A 24,807-nucleotide genomic window follows, 5' to 3' on the forward strand; every position below is an offset into this window, starting at 1 on the left:
GAGCTCTTGGTAATTCCTCCTCGCCACCTTAAAGGTGGCATAGAGTATAAGAAGCAGCGGTCTAATGACCTCTGCTTCTTAGATTTGCGGGAAGCAGGCTTGCATATGCGAACCTGCCACGCAAGGGCTCTGGAGCAGCTTTCGCTGTTTAGTACATGGAGCCCTTCAAGTCTGAAAGAAGCAAAGAAAAGTCACTTAATTTCTTCTAGTTCTCTACCTTCTGTGCCGTCTGGTTCAGCCTGCTCTTCACGCGGCTTCTGCTTGAATTTCATGTTGCCATAATGCATGACGGCACCAGTCAGTTTGTAGATGGTATTTTTCTCATCCTGAGTGAATCCTAGGATGTCAATAGCACTCTGTGGAATAAACCATCAAAGAAGCAATTCAATATTCTTAATTCATCAAAGTGAAAATGTTTTAAGGTTTTGCTTCATCTTCCTTTCATTTTTGAGATATGAAACAAACTGTACTACTATGGTCAGTGTTTCTTATGTACTGGGCACATTTTATTATGTTTAAAAGGACACACAAGCTAAAATAAACTTTTATGATTCAGATAGATCATGCTTTTTAAAGACACTTTTCAATTTACTTCCATTGCAGTGTCTTTTAATATACGTACATACTTTATGGGGAACAGGATCCTACTGAGCATGTGCACAAGCTCACAGGGTATATATACATATACTAGTCTGTGATTGGCTGATGTATGTCACATGATACAAGGGGCTGGAAAATGGGAGAAAAAAATAATTTGGCAAAAAAAAAAAAAAATACCGCTTATTTGAAATTAGGTTTTAAATGATTATCTTTTAGTTATGCACTTGTTAATTATGCCATTCTACTGCATTGAGTGGTCCTTTAAGCTTTGAAGTGAATGTACATTTTCATGAATCAGTGCCAGTTTTTAAAAACACTATTAAAAATAGGGGCACTTTCATTCATGAAAGTTTACATTGCAGCTTATTTTGCAAATACTTACCTTTTTCTTCACCAAAGCCAAATCGGCGATCCCCCGACCGCTTCTTCCTGCTGTACATACACAGCAATGACGAAACCGGCTTCCTTCAATCAAGGCGTGGCCTCACGAGATGGACGCTCTGGGGGTAAGCCATGATTGGAGGAAGCCGGTTTATTCATTGGTGACTTAAGGACAGAGGAACTGCAGGCAGGGATCGGCGATCCGGCATTACTGAAGAAAAAGGTATTTCTAAAATACGCTGCAATGTAAACTTTCATAAATGAAACTGCCCCTGTTTTTAATAGTATTTTTAAAAACCGGGCACTGATTCATGAGAATTTACATTCACTTTAAGGCCCATATTTATCAAGCTCCGTACGGAGCTTGAAGGGACGTGTTTCTGGCGAGTCTTCAGACTTGCCAGAAACAGCAGTTATGAAGCAGTGGTCACAAAGACCGCTGCTCCATAACCTGTCCGCCTGCTCTGAGCAGAATATGCTTAGAACATTTACAGCATCTCAACACGTTGGAGTTGATGTATCATATGTCAAGCGGACATGATTCGTTATAGTGAATCACGTCTGCTCGACATCGCTACATGCAGAAGCATTTCTGGTGAAAAATGCAATGCCACCCTCTGCTCACTGACGGCCAAAATAAAGGTAGCAGGCAGCTTAAGGAGCAGCAATCTTACGATGGGACTCCGAAAGCATTTGCTGCGTCCAAAATGGAGCCCTTTGTGGACATAATAACTAGCTATTCAAGTATTAATACATATACTCTAATGTGTGTCATAGTTTAAAATGTTGATTTCTTTATCTTTCTTATATTTTAATCAAACTAGGATGTGTTAATGCTGAAAAGTGAGGTGATGCAAGTCTAAAAAATAAAAGCCATATGAAAATCCCATGTGTTGTGCTCTTTTTTTTAAATTCTTTTATTTTATACCCAGAAAATTAAACAGTTTACATGTTGTATGCCACATAAGATTGCAGAAAAAATCAACAAAGGATAAAAGCGGCATAAACAAAGAAAAAAAGATATCGAAGGAGAAACACATATATTTTATCATCTGCTTTCTATCTATTTGTAGTAAATGTTAAAATTTGCCCCAACCATTTCCCCATGTAGGTATTCAAGGATTGTTCTATATCAGGTGGTATGAGATGTTGTTCCAGGATTATTAAATCCCTTACGTCTTTCAGGATCCTAGAAAGGGAAGGAGCCTTGCTATTCCTATTTGCTAGAATGAGATTTCTTCCTAATAATATAACTAGGTTTATCAACTTGAAATTTCTGTGTCTATCTGGAGCACATAAGAATAAGATAAGTTTTTATATCAAGACAAATATCCCGTTTTAAGGCCCTATTGAGTCAATAATTGACTTTATTCCACATTTGCCTAATTTTTGGGCAGTACCAAAAGCAACGGGGAAGATCGGCCCAAGCCTTATTACATCTAGTACAGTTTAAGGAGTTATTTCTAGACCTTTTACCTAGTACTGCTGGTGTTATATAGACCCTCTTTATAATCTTATAAGGACTCTATACAAGTAGATTTACTGGCCAGTTCAAAACTGTTTTGGATCTCTTCCAGGGTTATAGAGGGTACATCCTTTACCCATTTTATTTGTAGATCATTTATATGGATTTGACCTAAATTATCGACCAGAATATTATATAGGAAATAAATTGAATACAACCCCTGCTTATAAAGATTAATCGCTACATCTAAATTACCTAGTTCCCATTTTGATTCACAGTTTTTGATGGTCTGGTTAAAGAAGTGCCTAAGTTGGAGATAAGCATAGAAACCGTGTTTATGGAGACCAAATTCTTGTTTTAGTTCATCAAATGTTTTTATAGTATCTGAGGTAACTTCTTTAATCTGAATCAGATCCCTAATACCTTTATCCTCCCATTCTTTAAATACTACAGAGTTAGTACTTGGTGGAAAGGCTGGATTACCTCGAATCGGTAGATGTTTGGAAAGTTTATGGTCAATATGAATTTCCTGTGTATATTTCTGCCAGGCTATTATAGGTCCATTGAATATATACATTTTTGAAATATGCTTAGGAATGTGAGCGTTAGGACAATGTATGATAGCTTTCAAGGAAAACCGTGTCGCTATTGTTAATTCTAAGGGTGTATTTGTCACATAGTCTTTACCAGTGATCCAATCTAAGACCACTTTTACTAATGTTGCTAGATTATAATATGTTAGATTGGATAAGGAGAGACCCCCTAAATGTCTATGTATAGATAACTTTATAGAAGAGATTAATTTTTTATTTTTTTTGCCAAATAAACCTAGCTGTAGCTCTATTAAAATTTAAAATATATTTAGAGTGAATTAGAAATGGTAAATTTTGCAATAGATATAGCAGCTTTGGAAAGAGGATAGTTTTAATTAAGGAAATTCTAGCTGATAAGGAAATTGGTAACTGAGACCATCTTTTCAAATCTTCCTCTAGTTTCGAGAATAAGGGGACATAATTAAGATTATACCATCTAGTTGGATCATTACAGATTTTGACTCCTAATTAATTGAGCCATGTGTGCTCTTACTAGATCTTGAAAATATTGTTTTAAATGTCATTCAAAAACGGATATTAAAAAAGTGTTTTCTAAAGGACTGGAATAAAGTTTGGGAGTGATCTCAGTGTTGAGTATCTGACAACTTAATTAAGTACAAAATCTTTTGAAAAGTGTTTGACAATCTCTTTTTATAATGCATTAAGATGGCTGCAGATTTGAAACTGGCTTATTGTACTTCTGTTATATGCAAAAATGAAAACATTGAGAAGACTGGATTGTCTAGTATTGTTTATCTAACAATTAAAACTTTATTAATATTTACAAAACACACATTAAAAGAGGAGATGTATGGATTTTATACTCACGTCAGTAGCCAGAAGTTCATCTGAGTCATCAATGCTGGCCACTGTAATCTCACCCTGGCTAACAAATGGATAGTCATAGGGGTTGGTCGTAATAAGGAGCATTTCTGAAAGGAAGATAGAAATATACACCTAGATTACAAGTTTTGCGCTATAGAGGGTGCGAAACGAACGCAACAAAAGTTGTTTTATTTCACGCTTCATGGCGCTGCCATGAAAAAGCCGCATTGTGCATGCGATATGGTGCTTTTAAGCTCCATACTGCACAAAATACAAGTGCTGCTTTGAAGTGCTCGTACACGCTTTCCCCATAGACATCAATGGGGAGAAAGTGTTAGAAAAAACTTAACACCTGCAATCGCAGAATGAAAAGCTCCATAACGCAGCCACATTGATATCTATGGGGGAAAAAGTTATCTTTAAACACCCTAACATAAGCCCCACGTCTAAACACCCCTAATCTGCTACCCCCAACATCGCAGACACCTAAATAATTCTATTAACCCCTAATCTGCTGCTCCGACATCGCCGCCACCAATATCAATCTATTAACCCCTAATCTGCTGCTCCCAATATCACCGCCACTATACTAAAGTTATTAACCCCTATTCCCCCGCACCCCAACATCGCCCACACTATAATAAAGATATTAACCCCTATTCCACCACTCCCCAACATCGCCACCACTAAATAAAGTTATTAACCCATAATATATATATATATATATATATATATATATATAGTTTTGTTGCCCCGGGTCCAAACCAGCCATGAATTACATGCAGCATTCCACTAATCAGTTCTTAGAAATATGTTTCTGGTTATGTAAAGCATGTTATAAAAGAGCCTTCGCTTTCCACTGATAAATATATAGTTATATATATTAATATAGCTTTCTTTATGTCAGACAATATGTGTTGCTTCTCTGGTCTTACCAATCAGCTCTGGTTTCTTGTTGGACGTAATCTGGTAAAAAATATGGTAGCTCCTCTCAGCCTTTAGTTGAAAAGTAACTCTGGATTTCTCCAGCAGGTCTGTGAGAACAACATGATATAATCTATTTTATTGCTCTGTTATCTTTTTTTACCCAATTAGTATATGTGCACTATAAAAAGAAAGAAGATCAGGATAACACTGGAATAATTTGCTTACATGTTTCAATGTCAGCAGATGACAGCTTTCCTGACGTCCCAAAATGGATTCTGATGAATTTTCCCTAAAATAAAGAAATGTTTTGAAGATTTTCTTTGAGGTTGGACAGTATTTATGTTCTTTTCTTTTCTTTTTTTACTACAACTACCAGGCTGTAAATTCTGTATTATAATAGTTTGTTTTTGTGTATAGCATGTTGACTATTATATTCCCATCTAAACATAGCTAGACTGACATGGCTACAGTCACGGGGTGGTACTATGGACTAAATGCAGAACTTCAGTTCACAGAACACACACGATTTGACATTAATCAATCATTGTCAGAGACCTGATATTCACCAGGAACTGCTACAACATAGTTTATTTAAATTTGCTACAAGTAGAAATGTTACCCAGGTATCACTTATATCATTTTCAACATTAGAGTCAGGGACTTTTTCTATATCAGTGGGGAAGGGGAGAGGGTGACAGACAGTTCACAGCTTTCTACAGCTATCCTATCCTCTGGTAAAATACACACACACATACAGACACTCACCCTTGCACCCATACACACACATTCACCCATACACACACACACACACATACACATAACACACACACACACACCCATATACACACACACACACATAAACACACACATACAGACACTCACCCTTGCACCCATACACACACACACACATATTCACCCATACACACACACACACATACACATAAACACACACGCACACACCCATATACACACACACACACATACACATACACACACACATACAGACACTCACCCTTGCACCCATACACACACACACATTCACCCATACACACACACACACATACACATAAACACACACACACACACACATTTACACACACACACACACATATATACACACACACACCCATTCACCCATACACTCCATATTTTTGGAGCTAAATTTATTCTGCTTAAACTGCTACATACTATAATCTGTGAAAATCCAGATCCTAGTGTGCAGTTTCCATTGGGGTACACATGTAGCTCATCGAGATATTGTCTGTCTACATCAAGGCAATGGAGGACATATTGTGATCACTTCCATCCCATCCAGCCAACAACATAATTAATTTATAGCCTAACTCTGCTTATAAACTGTAATTGGCATTTGTGAAAACTTACAAAGCGAGAAGAGTTGTCATTCCTCACAGTTTTAGCATTCCCAAAAGCCTCCAAAAGGGGGTTAGCTTGGATGATTTGATCCTCCAAGGTTCCCTAGGGGAAAAAAAGGACAATTCTAATTGTTTTCGATGTATTTTACAAATCTGACATCACATTCAGCCATGCTAGCGTGCAAGATCACAGTGTGCGGTATCTATTGAGATTTCTTAATTGCCTTTGGAATTGTAGCAAAGCATAATATGGTGTTTATAAATTATTTGAGAATTTCTGTAGCCAAAATGACTAATAGTTTATTAATTAATTAATTAATTAATTAATTAATTTATTTATGTATAGTACTGGATAGATTTAATTATGTGAGAAGGAATAATCATGTATATAGAATAATTCAATTATGACTTTTATCTGTTTTAATCCATACCATGTTTATGTTAAAAATACCTTGTGTTTTGCTGCTTCCTCTTTTTTCTTTTCACCAGTAGCTGCAATTGTTGCAAAATACTGGATGACGCGTTTTGTGTTCACAGTCTTCCCTGCACCAGATTCTCCACTGCATAGAAAAAAATAATGAATTAGGTGCCTATTAAAGATAATCCATAATACAAAATGAGGTATGTGCTCCGAATCTCCAACCACTGCCCCCACATCATTTAGCGTTCTTCCCGCTGTGTGCTCTGTGCAACACTAAACCGTCCCTCTGGGAACTGTGTTTCTTTGATCCGGTGCTCAGGAAAGGAAGCCTCACCAACGACTCCAGTCAAATACATCACCACACAAAGGAAAAACATAACCCTTTAATTAATCCAAATAAAATCAAATGAAAAGTTAAACGTGTTTCGTCATCAATGATGTAACTTCCTTAATGACTTTTAGACTAAATTCCTGGCATAGCTGACTCTGACTATAAAGTGTTATACCATGCCCACAATTAACAATTCATCAATCTATACACAATTAGCTGGACTGTATTAGTAATTTGGCTACTTATATTATACATATTGTTATCCACGCAAAATATATTACACAGTTACATAGTGTATCATAGCACATTGTCTCTCATCAGTTTCCAATAACTCATGTATAATACATTCCTAAATTTAAACAGAGTAAAATTATAACTTTTTAATTTGCCATTCACCTTTGTTTATATTTGTAACTCATATTCAAATGTGACTTCTAAACATAATATGTGATGCTGTCTTTAAGATATTTATCTTAAAAATGTATAAACCTCCATTTGCAGACTATTCAACAAACAATTTTACATCCTATTCAGAGTTAAGACCTGCTGTCACTCTAGTCCCCAATTGGAATTTAAAGTATACTTCCTGTTGTCTCCAGGACTTTATCCTCTCTTCCCCTCTGGGATGTCTTATTAGCTGTTGAAATCATGATGTTTACGAACATGTAACTCTATGGCATAGTAGATTCTGGGTCCTCAATTTCATCTCCCAAAAATGCATATGTGCAGGATTTACATTGTCTACTACCGCGGCGTCTACCACATCTGTAATAACCAGATTGTTATGTATGCAAGCAAGGTCAATATGTCAGCATATAATTTTACTCTGTTTAAATTTAGGAATGTATTATACATGAGTTATTGGAAACTGATGAGAGACAATGTGTTATGATACACTATGTAGCGTTGTAATATATTTTGTGTGGATAAAAATATGTATAATATGAGTAGCCAGATTACTAATACAGACCTACGAATTGTGTACAAATGTAGGAATTGCTAATTGTGGGCAAGGTATAATGATTTATAGTCAGCTATGCTGGCTGTTTAGTCTAAAAGTAATTGAGGAAGTTACGTCATTAATGACAAAACGCGTTTGACTTAAACGCTATTGCATCTGCTTTTATTTGGATAAAATAAAGGATTTTTTTTTTTTTTACTCTTCACACCTGGTTTCGGTCTAGTTCCTTTCTGAGTGCAAGGATTTCCTTTGTTTGGTGGCCAATTAAGATATATGGATACAGTACATGACTTGAAACATTCCAATAAAGCAGCACATTATAGAACACATTACAGCAAATGAGACCACTTTTTTAAAACATATCTTTAAATGTATACATTGATGGATGTGTCTATAAATGAATTACTAGCTACCAGATTTAGGGCTAGATTACGAGTGGAGCGGTAGATTGTGCTCCCGCTTGCGCATTAACTTCGCTCGACTTTGGCTTTTTGTGCGTGTATTACAAGTTGAGAGTAAAAAGTATACCCTCACTAACGTGGCCCTTAGTCTTTAACCCCTTAATGACCGGACCATTTTTCAATTTTCTTACCCTTAATGACAATGGCTATTTTTACATTTCTGCGGTGTTTGTGTTTAGCTGTAATTTTCCTCTTATTCGTTTACTGTACCCACACATATTATATACCGTTTTTCTCGCCATTAAATGGACTTTCTAAAGATACCATTATTTTCATCATATCTTATAATTTCCTATAAAAAAAATATAAAATATGAGGAAAAAATTGAAAAAAACACACTTTTTCTAACTTTGACCCCCAAAATCTGTTACACATCTACAATCACCAAAAAACACCTATGCTAAATAGTTTCTAAATTTTGTCCTGAGTTTAGAAATACCCAATGTTTACATGTTCTTTACTTTTTTTGCAAGTTATAGGGCCATAAATACAAGTAGCACTTTGCTATTTCCAAACAACTTTTTTTCAAAATTAGCGCTAGTTACATTGGAACCCTGATATCTGTCAGGAATACCTGAATATCCCTTGACATGTATATATTTTTTTTTAGAAGACAACCCAAAGTATTGATCTAGGCCCATTTTGGTATATTTCATGCCACCATTTCACCGCCAAATGTCATCAAATAAAAAAATAAGTTCACTTTTTCACAAATTTTGTCACAAACTTTAGGTTTCCCACTGAAATTATTTACAAACAGCTTGTGCAATTAAGGCACAAATGGTTGTAAATGCTTCTTTGGGATCCCCTTTGTTCAGAAATAGCAGACTTATATGGCTTTGGCATTGCTTTTTGGTAATTAGAAGGCCACTAAATGCTGCTGCGCACCACACGTAAATTATGCCCAGCAGTGAAGGGGTTAATTAGGTAGGTTGTAGGGAGCTTGCAGGGTTAATTTTAGCTTTAGGGTAGAGATCAGCCTCCCACCTGACACATCCCACCCCCTGATCCCTCCCAAACAGTTCTCTTCCCTCCCCCACCCCACAATTGTCCCCGCCATCTTAAGTACTGGCAGAAAGTCTGCCAGTACTAAATAAAAGGAGTTTTTCTTTTTTTTAATAAAAAAAATTAAAATGTTTTAGCTGTGATGGACTCCTGCCTTAGCCCCAACCTCCATGATCCCCCCCCCCCCAGCTCTCTAACCCTCTCCCCTACCTAATTGCCGCCATCTTGGGTACTGGCAGCTGTCTGCCAGTACCCAATTTGCCCCCAAAACAAGTGTTTTTTTTTGCAATTTTTTGCCATTTTAATATTTTCTGTAGTGTAGCAGCCCCCCACAATACCCCAACCCCCTCCCCCTCCCAGATCCTTATATATTTATTTATATTATATTTTTGTCCCCCCTTCCTTTCTCATTGGTGGCAGTGGCCATGTAATCGCGCGCGCACGCGCGCCCCCGCACGCTCCCGGCACCCGGCGTGCACATAGCACTTACAGGAACCGGATGCCGGGTAGCGATGGGCCGCCCACACGCCTCCCTGATGTGCTCCCACCCACCAACGAACCGGCACCATCGCTACCGGTGCAGAGAGGGCCACAGAGTGGCTCTCTCTGCATCGGAGTCTTCTAAATGGTATTGCAGGATGCCTCCATATGGAGGCATCACTGCAATACCCTGAGAGCTGCTGGAAGCGATTGCGATCGCTTCCAGCACTCTCTTAGACAACTGACGTACCAGGTACGTCTATTGTCATTAACTGTAAGTTAATGCATGACGTACCTGGTACGTCAGTTGTCATTAAGGGGTTAAACACCAATTGTATACAGACATACACTTCATGTTCGTTTTAACTTAAAGGGACATTAAACCCAAAACAATTCTTTCATGATTCAGGTAGAGAATACAATTTTAAACAACATTCCTATTTACTTCTATTATCTAATTTGCTTCATTCTTTAGATATCTTTTGTTAAAGAAATAGCAATACACATGAATGAGCCAATCACATGAGGCATCTATGTGCAGCCACCAATCAGAAGCTACTGAGCCTATCTAGATATGCTTTTCAGGAAAGGATATCAACAGAATGAAGCAAATTAGATAATAGAAGTAAATTAGAAAGTTGTTTAAAATGGTATTCTCCATCTGAATCATGAAAGAAAAAATGTGGGTTTAATGTCCCTTTAAGGCTTGATTTATTATACTGCAGTTGGCAATGATTTGTTCTTGGGGAGCAAGGCAGCATTATCTGCCTGAATTTAGGATGAAACAAGCAAATGAGACTGAAATATGTTAAATGGACTCTTTACCGAAATGCTGAATCTGATGCCGCGTATTTGTACAAAGCTGACTAGAAAATATCACATGAGAATATTTATGTAAAAAAGGAAGGTATTTTACATCACAGTTTTCTAAGTAATGACATCCCACTGTAAAGGGGCTTTAAAGGGACATGAAACCCCACATTTTTCTTTCATTATTTAGGTAGAACATACAATTTGAAACAACTTTCCAGTTTACTTCTATTATCAAATTTGTTTAATTCTCTTGGTATCATTTGTTGAAGGAGCTGCAATGCACTACTGGTTTCTAACTGAACACATGGGTGAGCCAATAACAACGGTATATATATGCAGCCACCAATCAGCAGCTAGATCCTAGTTTTTTTGCTGCTCCTGAGCTTACCTAGATAAACCTTTCAGCAATGGATAACAAGAGAAGGAAGCACATTAAATAAAAGAAGTAAATTGGAAAGCTGTTTAAAATTGTATGCTCTGACTAAATCATGAATGTCTAAATTTGGCTTTACTGTCCCTTTAAGAAACCAATCAGAATTCTAGTCTTGATACTTGCGTACATCTGGTATTTGCGGGCACAGCCACTTTATTTCTCTCCTTAGTTTAAGGAAGTTTAGTATGAAATATCAGGATTTTGTGGCAAATTCCACAATATCCCAGTAAAGCAAAGTGTAAACTAAGCACTGAGGATGCTGAGCAATTACTCTGTTAACTGAAGGAATTGTGAGGTAAAATATCTTCCTCCTGCTCATGTATTATTTTATATGTAGCTTTTAAACATCTATTTATCTATCTATCTATCTATCTATCTATCTATCTATCTACCTATCTACCATCTATCTATCTATCTATCTATCTGTCATCTATCTATCTATCTATCTATCTATCTACCTATCTACCATCTATCTATCTATCTATCTATCTGTCATCTATCTATCTATCTACCTATCTACCATCTATCTATCTATCTATCATCTATCTATCTATCTATCTATCTACCACCTATCTATCTGTCTATCTATCTATCTGTCTATCTATCTGTATATCTATCTATCTAATCATCTATCTATCTATCTATCATCTATCTATCTATCTATATATCTAATCATCTATCTATCTATCTATCTATCTATCTACCATCTATCTATCTATCTATCTATCTACCATCTATCTATCTATCTATCTATCTACCATCTATCTATCTATCTATCTATCTATCTGTCATCTATCGATCTATCTATCTATCTATCTATCATCTATCTATCTATCTATCATTTATCTATCAATCTAATCATCTATCTATCTATCTATCTATCTCTCTATCTATCTATCTATCTATCTATCTATCTATCATCTATCTATCTATCTATCTATCATCTATCATTTATCTATCTATCTATCTATCTATCTATCTGTCATCTATCTATCTATCTATCTATCTATCTGTCATCTATCTATCTATCTACCACCTATCTATCTGTCTATCTATCTATCTATCTACCACCTATCTATCTGTCTATCTATCTATCTGTCTATCTATCTGTATATCTATCTATCTAATCATCTATCTATCTATCTATCATCTATCTATCTATATATCTATCTATCTAATCATCTATCTATCTATCTATCTATCATCTATCTATCTATCTATCTACCATCTATCTATCTATCTACCATCTATCTATCTATCTATCTATCTATCATCTATCTATCTATCATTTATCTATCTATCTAATCATCTATCTATCATTTATCTATCTATCTATTTATCATTTATCTATCTATCTAATCATTCATCTATCATCTATCTATCTATCTATCTATCTATCTATTTATCATTTATCTATCTATCTAATTATCTATCTATCTATCTACCACCTATCTATCTGTCTATCTATCTATCTATCTATCTATCTAACATCTATCTATCTATCTATCTATCATTTATCTATCTATCTACCATCTATCTATCTATCTATCTATCTATCTATCTATCTATCTATCTACCATCTATCTATCTATCTATCTATCTATCTATCTATCTGTCATCTATCTATCTATCATTTATCTATCTATCTAATCATCTATCTATCATCTATCTATCTATCTATCTATCTATTTATCATTTATCTATCTATCTAATCATCTATCTATCATCTATCTATCTATCTATCTATCTATTTATCATTTATCTATCTATCTAATCATCTATCTATCTAATCATCTATCTATCTATCTACCATCTATCTACCATCTATCTATCTATCTATCTATCTACCACCTATCTATCTGTCTATCTATCTATCTGTCTATCTATCTGTCATCTATCTATCTATCTAATAATCTATCTATCATCTATATATCTATCTATCATTTATCTATCTATCTAATAATCTATCTATCATCTATCTATCTATCTATCATCTATCTATCTATCTGTCATCTATCTATCTATCATCTATCTATCTATCTATTTATCATTTATCTATCTAATCATCTATCTATCTAATCATCTATCTATCTATCTATCATCTATCTATCTATCTATCTATCATTTATCTATCTATCTAATCATCTATCATCTATCTATCTATCTATCTATCTATCTATCTATCTATCATCTATCTATCTATCATCTATCTGTCTATATATCCTCTATCTATCTATCTATCTATCTATCTATCTATCTATCTATCTATCTATCATCTATCTATCTATCTATCTATCTATCTATCTATCATATATCTATCTATCCATCTATCATCTATCTATCTATCATCTATCTATCATCTGTCTATCTATCTATCTATCTATCTATCATCTATCTATCTATCTATCTATCTATCTATCTATCTATCTATCATCTATCTATCATCTATCATATATCTATCTATCTATATATCTATCTATTATTAGTAAAAAATGAATCTCCCTTGGTATGTTTCCATACAACATTACAATATATAAACTGTATTAGATCTATAATTTATACTTACGTGATCAAGATAGACTGGTTTTCACGATCTGTAATAAATGTAAAAAAATAAATAAAGCACTAAATGATATTTAATAAATGAACATGCCCCTTTCTCAAGTTTTCTTAAAATTTAGTACAAGATTACCACAGCTAGTGCATTTACACAAGCAACATTTTTGGTCATAATGTTGGAAATGCTGGGGTTAAATTAGTGGTTAATTTTTTTTTATACTGTATATTAGGAAAGGGATACCCCAATAGAGGCCACCTTTAAAGGGACACTAAACCCAAATTATTTCTTTCGTGATTCAGATAGAACAGCAATTTTAAACAACTTTCTAATATACTCATATTATAAATTTTCGTTGTACTCTTGCTATCTTTATTTGAAAAAACAGGAATATAAGGTTAGGAGCCAGCCCATTATTGGTTCAGCACCTGGGTAGCGCTTGCTGATAGGTTTGCTACATTTAGCCACCAATCAGCAAGCGCTACCAGGTGCTGAACCAAAAATGGGCCATCTCTTTAGCTTATAATTCTTCTTTTTTTAACTAAAGATAGCATGAAAACAAAGAAAAAATGATAATTGGAATAAATTAGAAAGTTCCTTAAAATTGCATATTCTATCTGAATCATGAAAGAATAAATTTGGGTTTAGTATCCCTTTAAAATGTGGGGTTATGCCTCCAGAACAGTGCAATATGTTTTCCCCATAACCCAGTACAATAATGTCACATATTCTTATGATCTAAATCTTAGCATGAAAATTCCTTACATAATATACAGCAAATTTACAAGTATACCTAATTTACCATTTTTAACTCATTACTAAATATGTTCTGTATTTATTTAGGAAGAAGCGTGCGTCCTACAACCTTTTTAATATGCTACATGTCCAAAACCTTTTTTGACATTGAAATGGTAGAACTAATGTTCTCCTGGAAAATGATTCTGTTTACAATATTTTCTGAAATTAATTAAATCTCACAGTTCTATGTTTTAAATATAACATTTAAAAAAAAATTAAAACATATAAATGTATTTTTTTAAATTTAATTATAATGTAAGTCTAAGAGATTCAACCTTCATATGTTAATATATCTGCCTGTAATGTTTTATTTTTCTAATAATGAAGGGTACATTCAGAATAGGAAATGTAAAAAATCATTTGCAATAACATTTGTCAGAACAAAAACATTCAACACTTGTGCATTTGTTCTTGTAAAGAAATTATCTAGGATATTTGTGCAGTGCCAGTACATACTTCTGTAGAGCCCTCCTCTTTGACCCAGTAAAGTGTATTTTGGAACCCAGTGCTGGGTCATGATCTCTACGACATCTTACTTCACATTAATTTTTCTTTGTTTTTTTGCACAGATAATTTGTTTTTATGCTTGTGAGCCAGGCCATTGTCCACCAGTAACAAAGTTAGAGTTCTTCAGATCAACCAGTGAATAATTAGTCTATAAAGACCACTTGTATACATACACACACTTTGTACTGTATTTATTTAGGACAAACACCCTGCAACTTTTTTAAATGTATCTTGGAACCAGTGCTAGGTCATGACCTTTAGGCTGAAGAACCCTACTCTACAAGACACCATAGGGTCATCTTTAGGACATTTTCCTTCACTTTCATTTTGCATGTAAAACTTACCAGTCAGCATGAACTGATAGGCGTTGTCAGAGATGGAGAATATGTGGGGTGGAGCCTCCTGACGCTTCTTCCCTCTGTATGCATCGACCACCTCAGGGTTGTACACTGGAAGCCATTTGTAAGGGTTCACAGTGACACAGAAAAGGCCCGAATAAGTCTGGAATGTCAAGATGTCACCTTAGTTGTGGTTTTCTGTCGTACAATAATCTTACAATTTTAAACAAACCTTGCACACAGTACGCAGTACTTACGTAGATCATCCAGGCTGCATAACGCTCTTTGAGGTTATACAGGACAGCCGGCTCATTCAAGTGAGTCATCATAGCCATGTCTTCGATTTTATCATACTTGGGTGGATTCATTGGGAAAATGTGGTCATCCTTCACAGTTACAGTCTGGAGGGAAAAAAAATACTAACCTATATGCAGCACACTTTGTAGTTTTGTTCTGCTTCTAAATATATTATTTGGAGCTTCTACTTTTACTCTATGTCACTAGACTGCCATAGAGTTGAGGATATCACAAGGACATGAAAATCAAAATTAAACTATCAGATGGAGTATGCAATTTAAAGATACTATTTATCCTTTGTTGAAAATAATATGTAGGTGGGCATAGGAGCTGCAATGCACAACTGGGAGCTAGCTAGTCATTAGTGGCTACAAACATATCCCTCGTATATCTCTTGTCAATGGCTCACCAGATGTGTTCAGCTAGGTCCCAGTAGTTTATCACTGCTCTGAAGCCAACTTTAACTAAGGGGTCAATCAAAATCCATTAGAAAAACTTAAATGATTTAGCTACAAAAATCCCTAGAGATTTTTTGTTGTTGTTGTTGATAATCATTAAATACAAGTTTCCAAAGGGATTGTGATCGATCCCAATGTTGCAGTTAAATTCAAGTGATAATGCAGCAATAAAATACTCTAACATATAAGTCTATGGGCTCCATATGCTAAATCAATTCACCACTCAACAACCATCAGAACGCTGTTTCTTACACTCTTATCCACCTCTGGTAAAGAGAAATTACCCAGAGCTCATTTTCTCTCTGTGATTGACAGTCCCTTCTCTTGTGGAAATGGCTGCGCGAGTGAGGGGCGGCAGTACACCCTTAGCTGTCTGAACTCCTTTTGATATATTTGGCCTTATGACTTATTTAGCCATAGTGCCGCTGTATGTGTTTTGATAAAATTAGTTGACACATTTTACCCGTTTATGTTTATGTGTTTATGATATAAGATGAGCTTAAACCTAAATGTCTTTATGCTAGCTCAGTGGTGAATTTATTTAGCATATTCTATTCAACTTGCATCCAAGGTTACTGCTAAGGAGCAAAGTAGCTAGGTTTTTTTAACTTCTTTTAGTGAACCATTTCACGTGAGGTGATTTATGGTTATAACTATCAAAATTAAAGAAGCATCATCAACGGTAATAACTGTAATAAATTATACAGCTTATTTTATATTAACCCCTTGAACACTTTATGTCAAAATGAGTTCATTACCAGAGCAAAAGGGTTAAGGTACACATTGTAATATCTATGAAAATGTATAGAAATTACTACCTGTCCAGCTTCGGTTTTGACTGTTGCTTTTCCACCTTCTTTGCTTTGCAAGACACCTTTTACATAAGACTCTTTGACATCGTCCACAAACACTGATGTTTTGGCATCAAAGGGTTTGTTTTGATCCGTTATTCTTTCTTTCTCTGTTTTTCTGAGAAATGGGGCTGCAACCCCAAAAACGGCCATCTCTGCGTCTGAACTCATGGTTACAGTTCAGGAAGGGGGGACACGGTGATAAAATAGCAACTGGAACAGAGTAAAAAAAAAATGTTTTACAGAAATGGCTGTTTTCTTAATTAAAGGGACATTCCACACCAGAATTTTTGTTGTCTTAAAAGATAGATAATCCCTTAATTACCCACTCCCCAGTTTTGCATAACCAACACAGTTATAGTAATACAAGGTTTTCCTCTGTAATTACCTTGTATCTAAGCCTCTGCAAACTGCCCTTTATTTCAGTTCTTTTGACAGACTTGCATTTTAGCCAATCAATGCTCACTCCTCGGTAAATTCACATGCATAAAATCATTGTTATCTATATGAAACACATGAACGAATGCCCTCTAGTGGTGAAAAACGGTCAAAATGTATTTAGATTAGAGGCGGCCTTCAAGGTCTAAGAAATTAGCATATGAACCTCCTAGGTTTAACTTTCAACTCAAGAGTATTTTTTGGACTTAACTGTCCCTTTAATGAAACTTTATTCACCATTAACACTTCATCAATCAACTCCACTGCTTTATTTATGTATCTATACAAGTATGTATTGTTTTGTTTATTATTTTTTGTTTGTTTTTGTTTTCATAATACATAATACTGTTAGAATTTTCTACCTAACCAATTAAACTGACTGCATAAAACATACACATATTAACACATAAATATATATGTATATATTCATATATATATATATATATATATTTAGAAATGCTGCCCATCGCTGCACTACCTGCGCAAGGTTCTGATGCCATCATGACAGCATCAGAACGAGGCTCCCATAGGAGCCTATGGAAGCCCCCTCTCGAGAGCGCAATGCTTCCTAGCAATGCGAAAGTAAGCTTGTGTTTGTTTTTTGATTCACTTGCAATACCAGCACACATTATCCTGCGCTGGTATTACAAATTTGAGCACTAATATTGCTTGCATGCTATCGATATTTAGAGCTCCACTTGTAATCTAGCCCACAATTCTCATTTCAATATTTTCCTAATTAAAATGTGGTTTTATCATCAGATGTCTGACATTTCTTTGAACTTCAAATATATAGCTATTTTGGATGATTGGATCATGTGGGAGGTTAAGTAACGAATAAAAAATAGAAGCAGTTTGCATATATGAAGCTTATGTTAGCGGGAATATCAGGATATTAAGTGTCTATGTTTAATACCGGCGCTATGAAAATCCCACACAAAAACGTAAATGTTTGAGTGTGGAACGGACGTTGCGTCACAGGCTAAAATGCTTGTGGTATAGTTATACCAACACGGCTTGTAATATTGGTTCCTGGACATTCCAGTGTAATGGCCATTTTTTCAGCTTTAAAAGCCGTACCGCATCGTAACGCAAAACTCTTAATCCAAAAGGGATATTAAACCCAAATATTTTTTTGCGTGATTCAGACGGAGCATACCATTTTAAAAAAAAAAAGTTTCCAATTTTCTTCTATCAAATTTGCTTCACTCCCATGAGATTCTTTGTGAAGAAATACCTAGGTAGGCTTCTGGAACACTACATGGCAGGAAATAGTGGATAGCAAATGCATAACATTCTTGCAAAACTGCTGTCATATAGTGCTCCAGAAATGGGCCAGCTCCTAAGCATACATCTCTGCTTTTCAACAAAAAATACCTAGAGAATGAAGGAAAAATTGGATATAGAAGTAAATTAGAAAGTTGTTTAAAATGACATGCTCTATCTGAATCATGAAAGTAAAAATGTGGGTTTCATATCCCTTTAATGAACTGAATGTAAACTGAGTGACATTAATAATTTTTTGTCTTCAGAAGTAGTCAGAAACAACATTTTATCGTCTTAACCTGGCAAAAACTACTGAATGGTTTAGTAATTAGTAGTTACATATAAACATTTAACAAATTATCTAGGAAGTGCAGCAGCTTGATATAAAATTAAAACTGTATATATAAATAATATTAATAATAATAATAATAATCATACAAGTAGTTTTGTACATTTAAATGACCCAAATATATCCTCTGTTATTTGTCTGCGTGTAAATAAAGCTTGTTACATTCTTGTACGCATGTTTAATGCAATCCCTATCTAAGCCTGGGATTAATATGTGGATCTGTAGCAGGGAATATGACTGTTCTTCAGCTGCTTGTTCTAAAGTCAGCTTGCTCTTTTATGTTAAGAGAGAATTTAATCCCAAGATCTGTTATTCCATATCAACTATATCACTAACACTGAACCTATATTAGCAGTCCTATTCTTGCTTTACTTCTGTGCAAGATAAGGCAATCTGCCCATGACATGAAACCCAAAAAAAATGATTTCAAGATCCAGAGGGAGCATAACAATTTAAACCACTTTCTCTTTGTATCCTTTGTTGAAAATCATACCTAGATAGTCTCAGGAACAGCAATGCAGTACTGGCTGCTAAATGCTGATTAGTGGCTGCACATATATCAGTGTCGTCATCGACTCATCAAATGCGTTCAGCTAGCTCCCAGTAGTGCCTTCCTGCTCCTTCAACAAAGGATACCAAGAGAAAGTTTGGTAATAGAAGTAAATTGGAACGTTATTTAAAATTGCATGCTCTATCTGAATCATGAATGAAAAGTTTTGGGTTTCATGTTATGTGAAAGGGATATGAACGTCAAAATGAAACTGTTATGCTTCAGATAGAGCATCACATTCTAAACATTTTAGTTTAATTAATTAGTTTAACGTATTTGAAACTATTATGAAATGTAATTGTTCTATTGGTTTACTTTCTTTTACAAAGCATATATAGATATGCTCACTTTTATAGGAGTTACAGCGACATGATAACTAAAATGTTTCTTCCATGATTCAGATAGAGCATACAATTAAGTAACTTTACAGTTTACTTCTATTATTCATTTTGCCTCATTCTCTTGGTATTCTTTGTTGAAGAAACAACATTGCACTACTGGGAGCTAGCTGAACACATTGGGTGAGCCACTAATCAGCAGCTACTCCAGGTAGCACATTGCTACTCCAGAGACTGCCTAGGTGTTCTTTTCAACAGAGGATACAAAATAGAACAAAGCAAATTTGATAATAGAACTAAATCGGAAAGTTGTTTAAAATTGTGTGTTCTGACTGAAGCATGAAAGTTTCATTTTGACTTTACTGTTCCTTTAATTTTATTTTTTTGTCCTTTTAAAAATGTAAGTCTGATGACCTGCTAGGAGTAACTGCTAAAATAATCTAATAATTGTAATATACTCTGCTATCTGCATTTGTAGAAGAGTAACTAGCTCTATAGCCATCTTCAGGGCAAATTAAAGAATAGATGTTGATGTATTAATCCTTTCTGGTTATAGTCTTTATCTGGATGGGATCTCAATTATAGTAAAAAGAAAAGCTAGAAGATTTAGTTTTATTGTACTTTATTAAAGATATATTAGAATCTTATTATATATGCACATCAGCAATTAAAGTGATGGTAAACTCTCCACTTTATAAAAACATCCGGAATTCTAGTGATAATTTAGATAGAGTTTAATTAATCAGTTGTAATGAATATGCTCCGCCACCCACTTCAAAAGTAAATTTTTCTGTGAGCTAACGGTTTGAATTGTTGTCCAATCAGCACTCTCCCCATATGGCACTTTTAATGTAGCTATAGTGCTGATTAGACAATTCAAACCATTAGCTCAGAGAAAATTTGACTTTTGAAGTAGGCAGCAGAGCAAAGGGTATTTGAGTTATCTATCTGTATTAAAAAGCATGTTACAGCGAATCTTTATTACAACTGATAAATTAAACTCCATCTAAAATATCACTAACATTCCGTATCTGTAATTATAAAAGGGAGAGCTTACCATCACTTTAACGGACAGTAAACACTTTGAGATATAATATGTTTAACAATGCATTGTAGCGACACAACTTTGCAATACCTTTTTATTAGCTATTTTGCTCCTTTTTCCTATAATTTAACTCTGAAAATGAAGGGTTTTAAATCCAATAAGTTAATGTACTGGAACACTGGAGAAAATTATTATAGTTAGAAGGTGTTTATTACATTGTAAAAATATATATATATATATATATATATACATTTATATTTTTAAAAGAATTTACGTTTTGGAGTGTTTTGCGGTCATGTACACATAGATCATGCTTATCTTATTCCCATTGCAGTAGCCAATTAGGCACAGATGTAAAATTGATTTAATATCCCTTTAAATCTAGTATACAAAATTGAAGACTTCACTATCCCTTAAAAAGATTATCTGGAAAGCACATCAGCAAAATTACACGTTATTTGAATATGTACTTTTGTAAATGAGCATTTTTTTAAAGGTACAACGTACTAATTACAAAATGTACTGTCATGTGCCTCTTAAAGGGACATGAAACCAACATATTTTCTTTCATAGGTCAGATAGAACATACATTTTTAAAAAGTTTCCAATTTACTTATATTATCAAATATTGTTGAAGAGCATACCTAGATAGGAAGTGTGCACATTTCTGGAACTCTAGAAGGCAGAAAACACTGTTGCTATCTAGTGCTCTTGCACTAACATTGCTAAAAGTATTCTTGCAAAACTACTGGCATATAGTGCTCCAGACTCGTGCACACTCTTTAGCCTACCTACCTGCCTTTTAGTAATACCAAGATAACAAAGGATTTGATCCCAATCATTTGGAGAAACATATTTAATGATTATCAACTTAAATACGCCAATGAAGCCTATGGGATTTTTGTAAATAAATAATTTGATATACTTTTCTAAAGAATTGTGACTGATCCCAAAGTTAAAATCATATGTCTAAATCATGAAAGAAACAAATCCTTTTTTTTTTGACCCCTTGATTATATTCTACAACAAGTGCTTCAAGCTTTGAGTTTATGGGGTAGATTTAAGAAATACAGAGAGGACAAGTGTGGACAACTCAAATCCTGTCTGTCCAGCATCACGGCTTATGATTTGCAATATGCTGACCGCATTTATCATTGCACAAGCGAGCCCAGCCCCCTGCCTGCACACAGCCAATCAAGTGTGAGCAGGGCCTGTCAATCAGCCGGTTGGAATAATCCATGGGGATTGCAAACCGCCAGCTAAGAGCTGGTATATAGGATAGGAAGCAGCAATCTGATGAAAGACAGAAATGCTCCAAAGCTGCATTAGCAGCTTCTTAAATGGAGACCTATAGTTATGTATGTGTCGGCTAAGTGACCATTTTATACACTGACAATTCAATATAAACTCCCTTGTTTCCTTGCCCTGTACCTCTCCTTTTTTTTCTATACACACATGAAAACTAGAGTGTTACTTTGCTAAAACGCTGATTTTATCTGAAGAAACAATACAAAAAGTGAATTGGATGCCCTGCGTTCTATATTGATTAGCTATTTATGGAATCTATATTCCCAGTTATAGTTGTCAAAGAACAGATGCTTCTGAAAAAGTCACCTCAATTAAATTGAGATACGATTTTTTTATTCTTTCATGATTCAGACAGAGCATACAATCTTAAACAAGTTTCCAATTTCCTTCTTTTATGTTGATATTGTTGTTATAACTGTAGTTTTACATTTGGGATAGAATATCATTCTGAATTAGTAGATGTAATTAGAGTTTTTTAATGCAAGTGAGATCAATGGTGCATTTTTAAACGCACATTAGCATTTGATAAAATCAGTAGCTCCTCTGGGGTGGGGTTGGGTATCACATTTATTACTTTAACACTCCCAAATGACAAATGTATACACTACCCTGAATTTGTTTTTTTCACTTGTCCTGTGTTCTACGCAGAGCAAGTAGAAAGAAATAGGAAGGATACATGGAATTATAAAAAGATAAAGTCCCCTTCACTACAATCTAAATGCTTTTACCTATCTTTGTAGTCAACTTTTTGTTTTGTGACTCTAAATTTTAAGATCTTATACCAACCCTGGTTAAACTGTTGAACATCACTTACCTGTTACCAGCAGATAGTCAGGTGGTTGGACAGTTCTGGAAAACATAAATTATACAGGTGTAATCTTGAGCCTAAAAAAATCCATGGAATGTTTTAAGAAATTTGGTAAATCTGTGATCCATGACTAGGTTTGGCAAAAGTATATCAAGAGCTCCTCCATTTTGTATTGACAGTAGGTTGTGCTAAAATGTTCTACCACTTACCTGTGAGATAGAATAGAAAGGACACAAAAGGCAGTACAGTTGCAGCTTTTATAAAGTTGTAAGGACAGGGCTTAGACAGCAGAAAACTCCCCTATTCTTAATAAGGACAAAGCAATTTTGGCAAAGTTACCCCAGCATAATTCTCATGGGTATGATGTATGGTTAGATATAATTAGAAATTATTACTTTTTTCCTTCTTTGCCTATCTTAAGCTGGTTACTAAATATAATGCCAAAAGGTGAAGCTGAAGGCATCTTCTGATTGTATCCTTTAGACATCCAAAACAATGCTATACATTCATTGAATTCATTCCCTGCATAACTAAGTCACTGGATACCCCCTTCAATCTAATTTTACAAAGCGTATTGAAGTTTCCACATCTCTCACAATAGCTAAACATTCAAGAGAATCTCATTGTAAAGGAAGTTCCTAAATATAGTTAGTTTTCTAGACAAAAACATTAAATGAGCGATCACTTGTATGTTCTTCAAAGGATCCTTTCATTGAAGCAACAACATTAAGGTACAGTTGCTTTGACATTTGACATTTTTAACTGAGGCAGGGAAGTCAGCTTCATAATAATTTTTTATGATGCTTTTATTATAAAAAAATATAACACAGATACAGATGTTTGGATAGATGTATTTTTTGCTTTATCCTTTAACAAAGGAAATAAGTATTTATCTTGGAACATATCCCTGTGTGTTAACCAATGCAGTACTAACTCTATTAATTGATTTAACACATTTTATTTTGTGTGCAAGGTGGCAGGGTGTAAAATAAACATATCTCACCCATGGGTTAGGAAGATCAAGACCTGAAAAACATATTGATAGCTTGTGGTAAATAAATATTTTACAGACTGCTCACATTACACTTAACTGCTCATCACTGCAGAGAAGTAAGGGCTGGTAACTCCATTAGCACCCAATTACAGTGCACAAGTTCAATATATTTAGCTTGTGATTTGTAGGAATATTTTATTCTGTGACAGCCATGATTCTGCCATAGAAAAAAATTATTTTAGTTTGTGTTTGATATTTACAAATATATATAGTACTTTTTTGTATTTTTTATAAGTTCTCCCTTTCAATCTCAAACATGTTAAGATTGTTTTAGAGGGATAACAACTAATTATAATGTTTTGTAGTTTGGAAACTTAAACAAAAACAAAAAGATAATGCCCCCAACTTAAGAATCTATTTTTAAAAACTACTAGTACTGTACGAATAATGTAAGCAAATCTGCGACATAATGTTTTAAATCAGTGTTTCTCACACAGTACACTCATGGGGGGTTTATATTAGTGGCAGTTCAAGAGAGGGAATAGTGCAGCCAATTTATTATTTAAATCGGAGTTTGCAAAATAGTCATCTCCTGGGAGGTTTACATCATAGAGATAGGGCTGTGCCATTTTATGATAAATACTTGATTACATACAAATCTTTGCAGCGAGTGGTCTATACATAGTAGTTTGATCTCTTAATGACTAATATTATTATTATTATCAGGTATTTGTAGAGCGCCAACAGATTCCGCAGTGCTATAAACATAGGCGTTATATAAGATAACACTTATAGGAATCAAATGGGTAGAGGGCCCTGCCAAGTATTTGGGGGTT

At 34.7% G+C, this 24,807-nt stretch overlaps 1 protein-coding gene across 1 annotated transcript in view; it reads right to left on the reverse strand.

Annotated features, from left to right (window-relative positions):
* LOC128654615 (myosin-1B-like) overlaps positions 1-23,111 on the reverse strand; it is a 65,323-nt gene extending 42,212 nt beyond the window's left edge. Inside the window, exons 1-11 of the mRNA XM_053708626.1 lie at positions 22,984-23,111; positions 16,843-17,088; positions 15,527-15,670; positions 15,276-15,432; positions 13,636-13,663; positions 6,616-6,724; positions 6,175-6,267; positions 5,017-5,080; positions 4,800-4,898; positions 3,868-3,971; positions 218-356 (exon numbers count right to left, since the gene is read on the reverse strand). Of these exons, the coding sequence (XP_053564601.1) occupies positions 218-356; positions 3,868-3,971; positions 4,800-4,898; positions 5,017-5,080; positions 6,175-6,267; positions 6,616-6,724; positions 13,636-13,663; positions 15,276-15,432; positions 15,527-15,670; positions 16,843-17,046 (1,141 nt within the window). The 5' untranslated portion in view covers positions 17,047-17,088; positions 22,984-23,111. The remainder of the gene's footprint in view (positions 1-217; positions 357-3,867; positions 3,972-4,799; positions 4,899-5,016; positions 5,081-6,174; positions 6,268-6,615; positions 6,725-13,635; positions 13,664-15,275; positions 15,433-15,526; positions 15,671-16,842; positions 17,089-22,983) is intronic.
* Between the last annotated feature and the right edge of the window lie 1,696 nt (positions 23,112-24,807).

The sequence above is a fragment of the Bombina bombina genome, chromosome 1, assembly GCF_027579735.1.
Source record: "Bombina bombina isolate aBomBom1 chromosome 1, aBomBom1.pri, whole genome shotgun sequence".
NCBI lineage: Eukaryota > Metazoa > Chordata > Amphibia > Anura > Bombinatoridae > Bombina > Bombina bombina.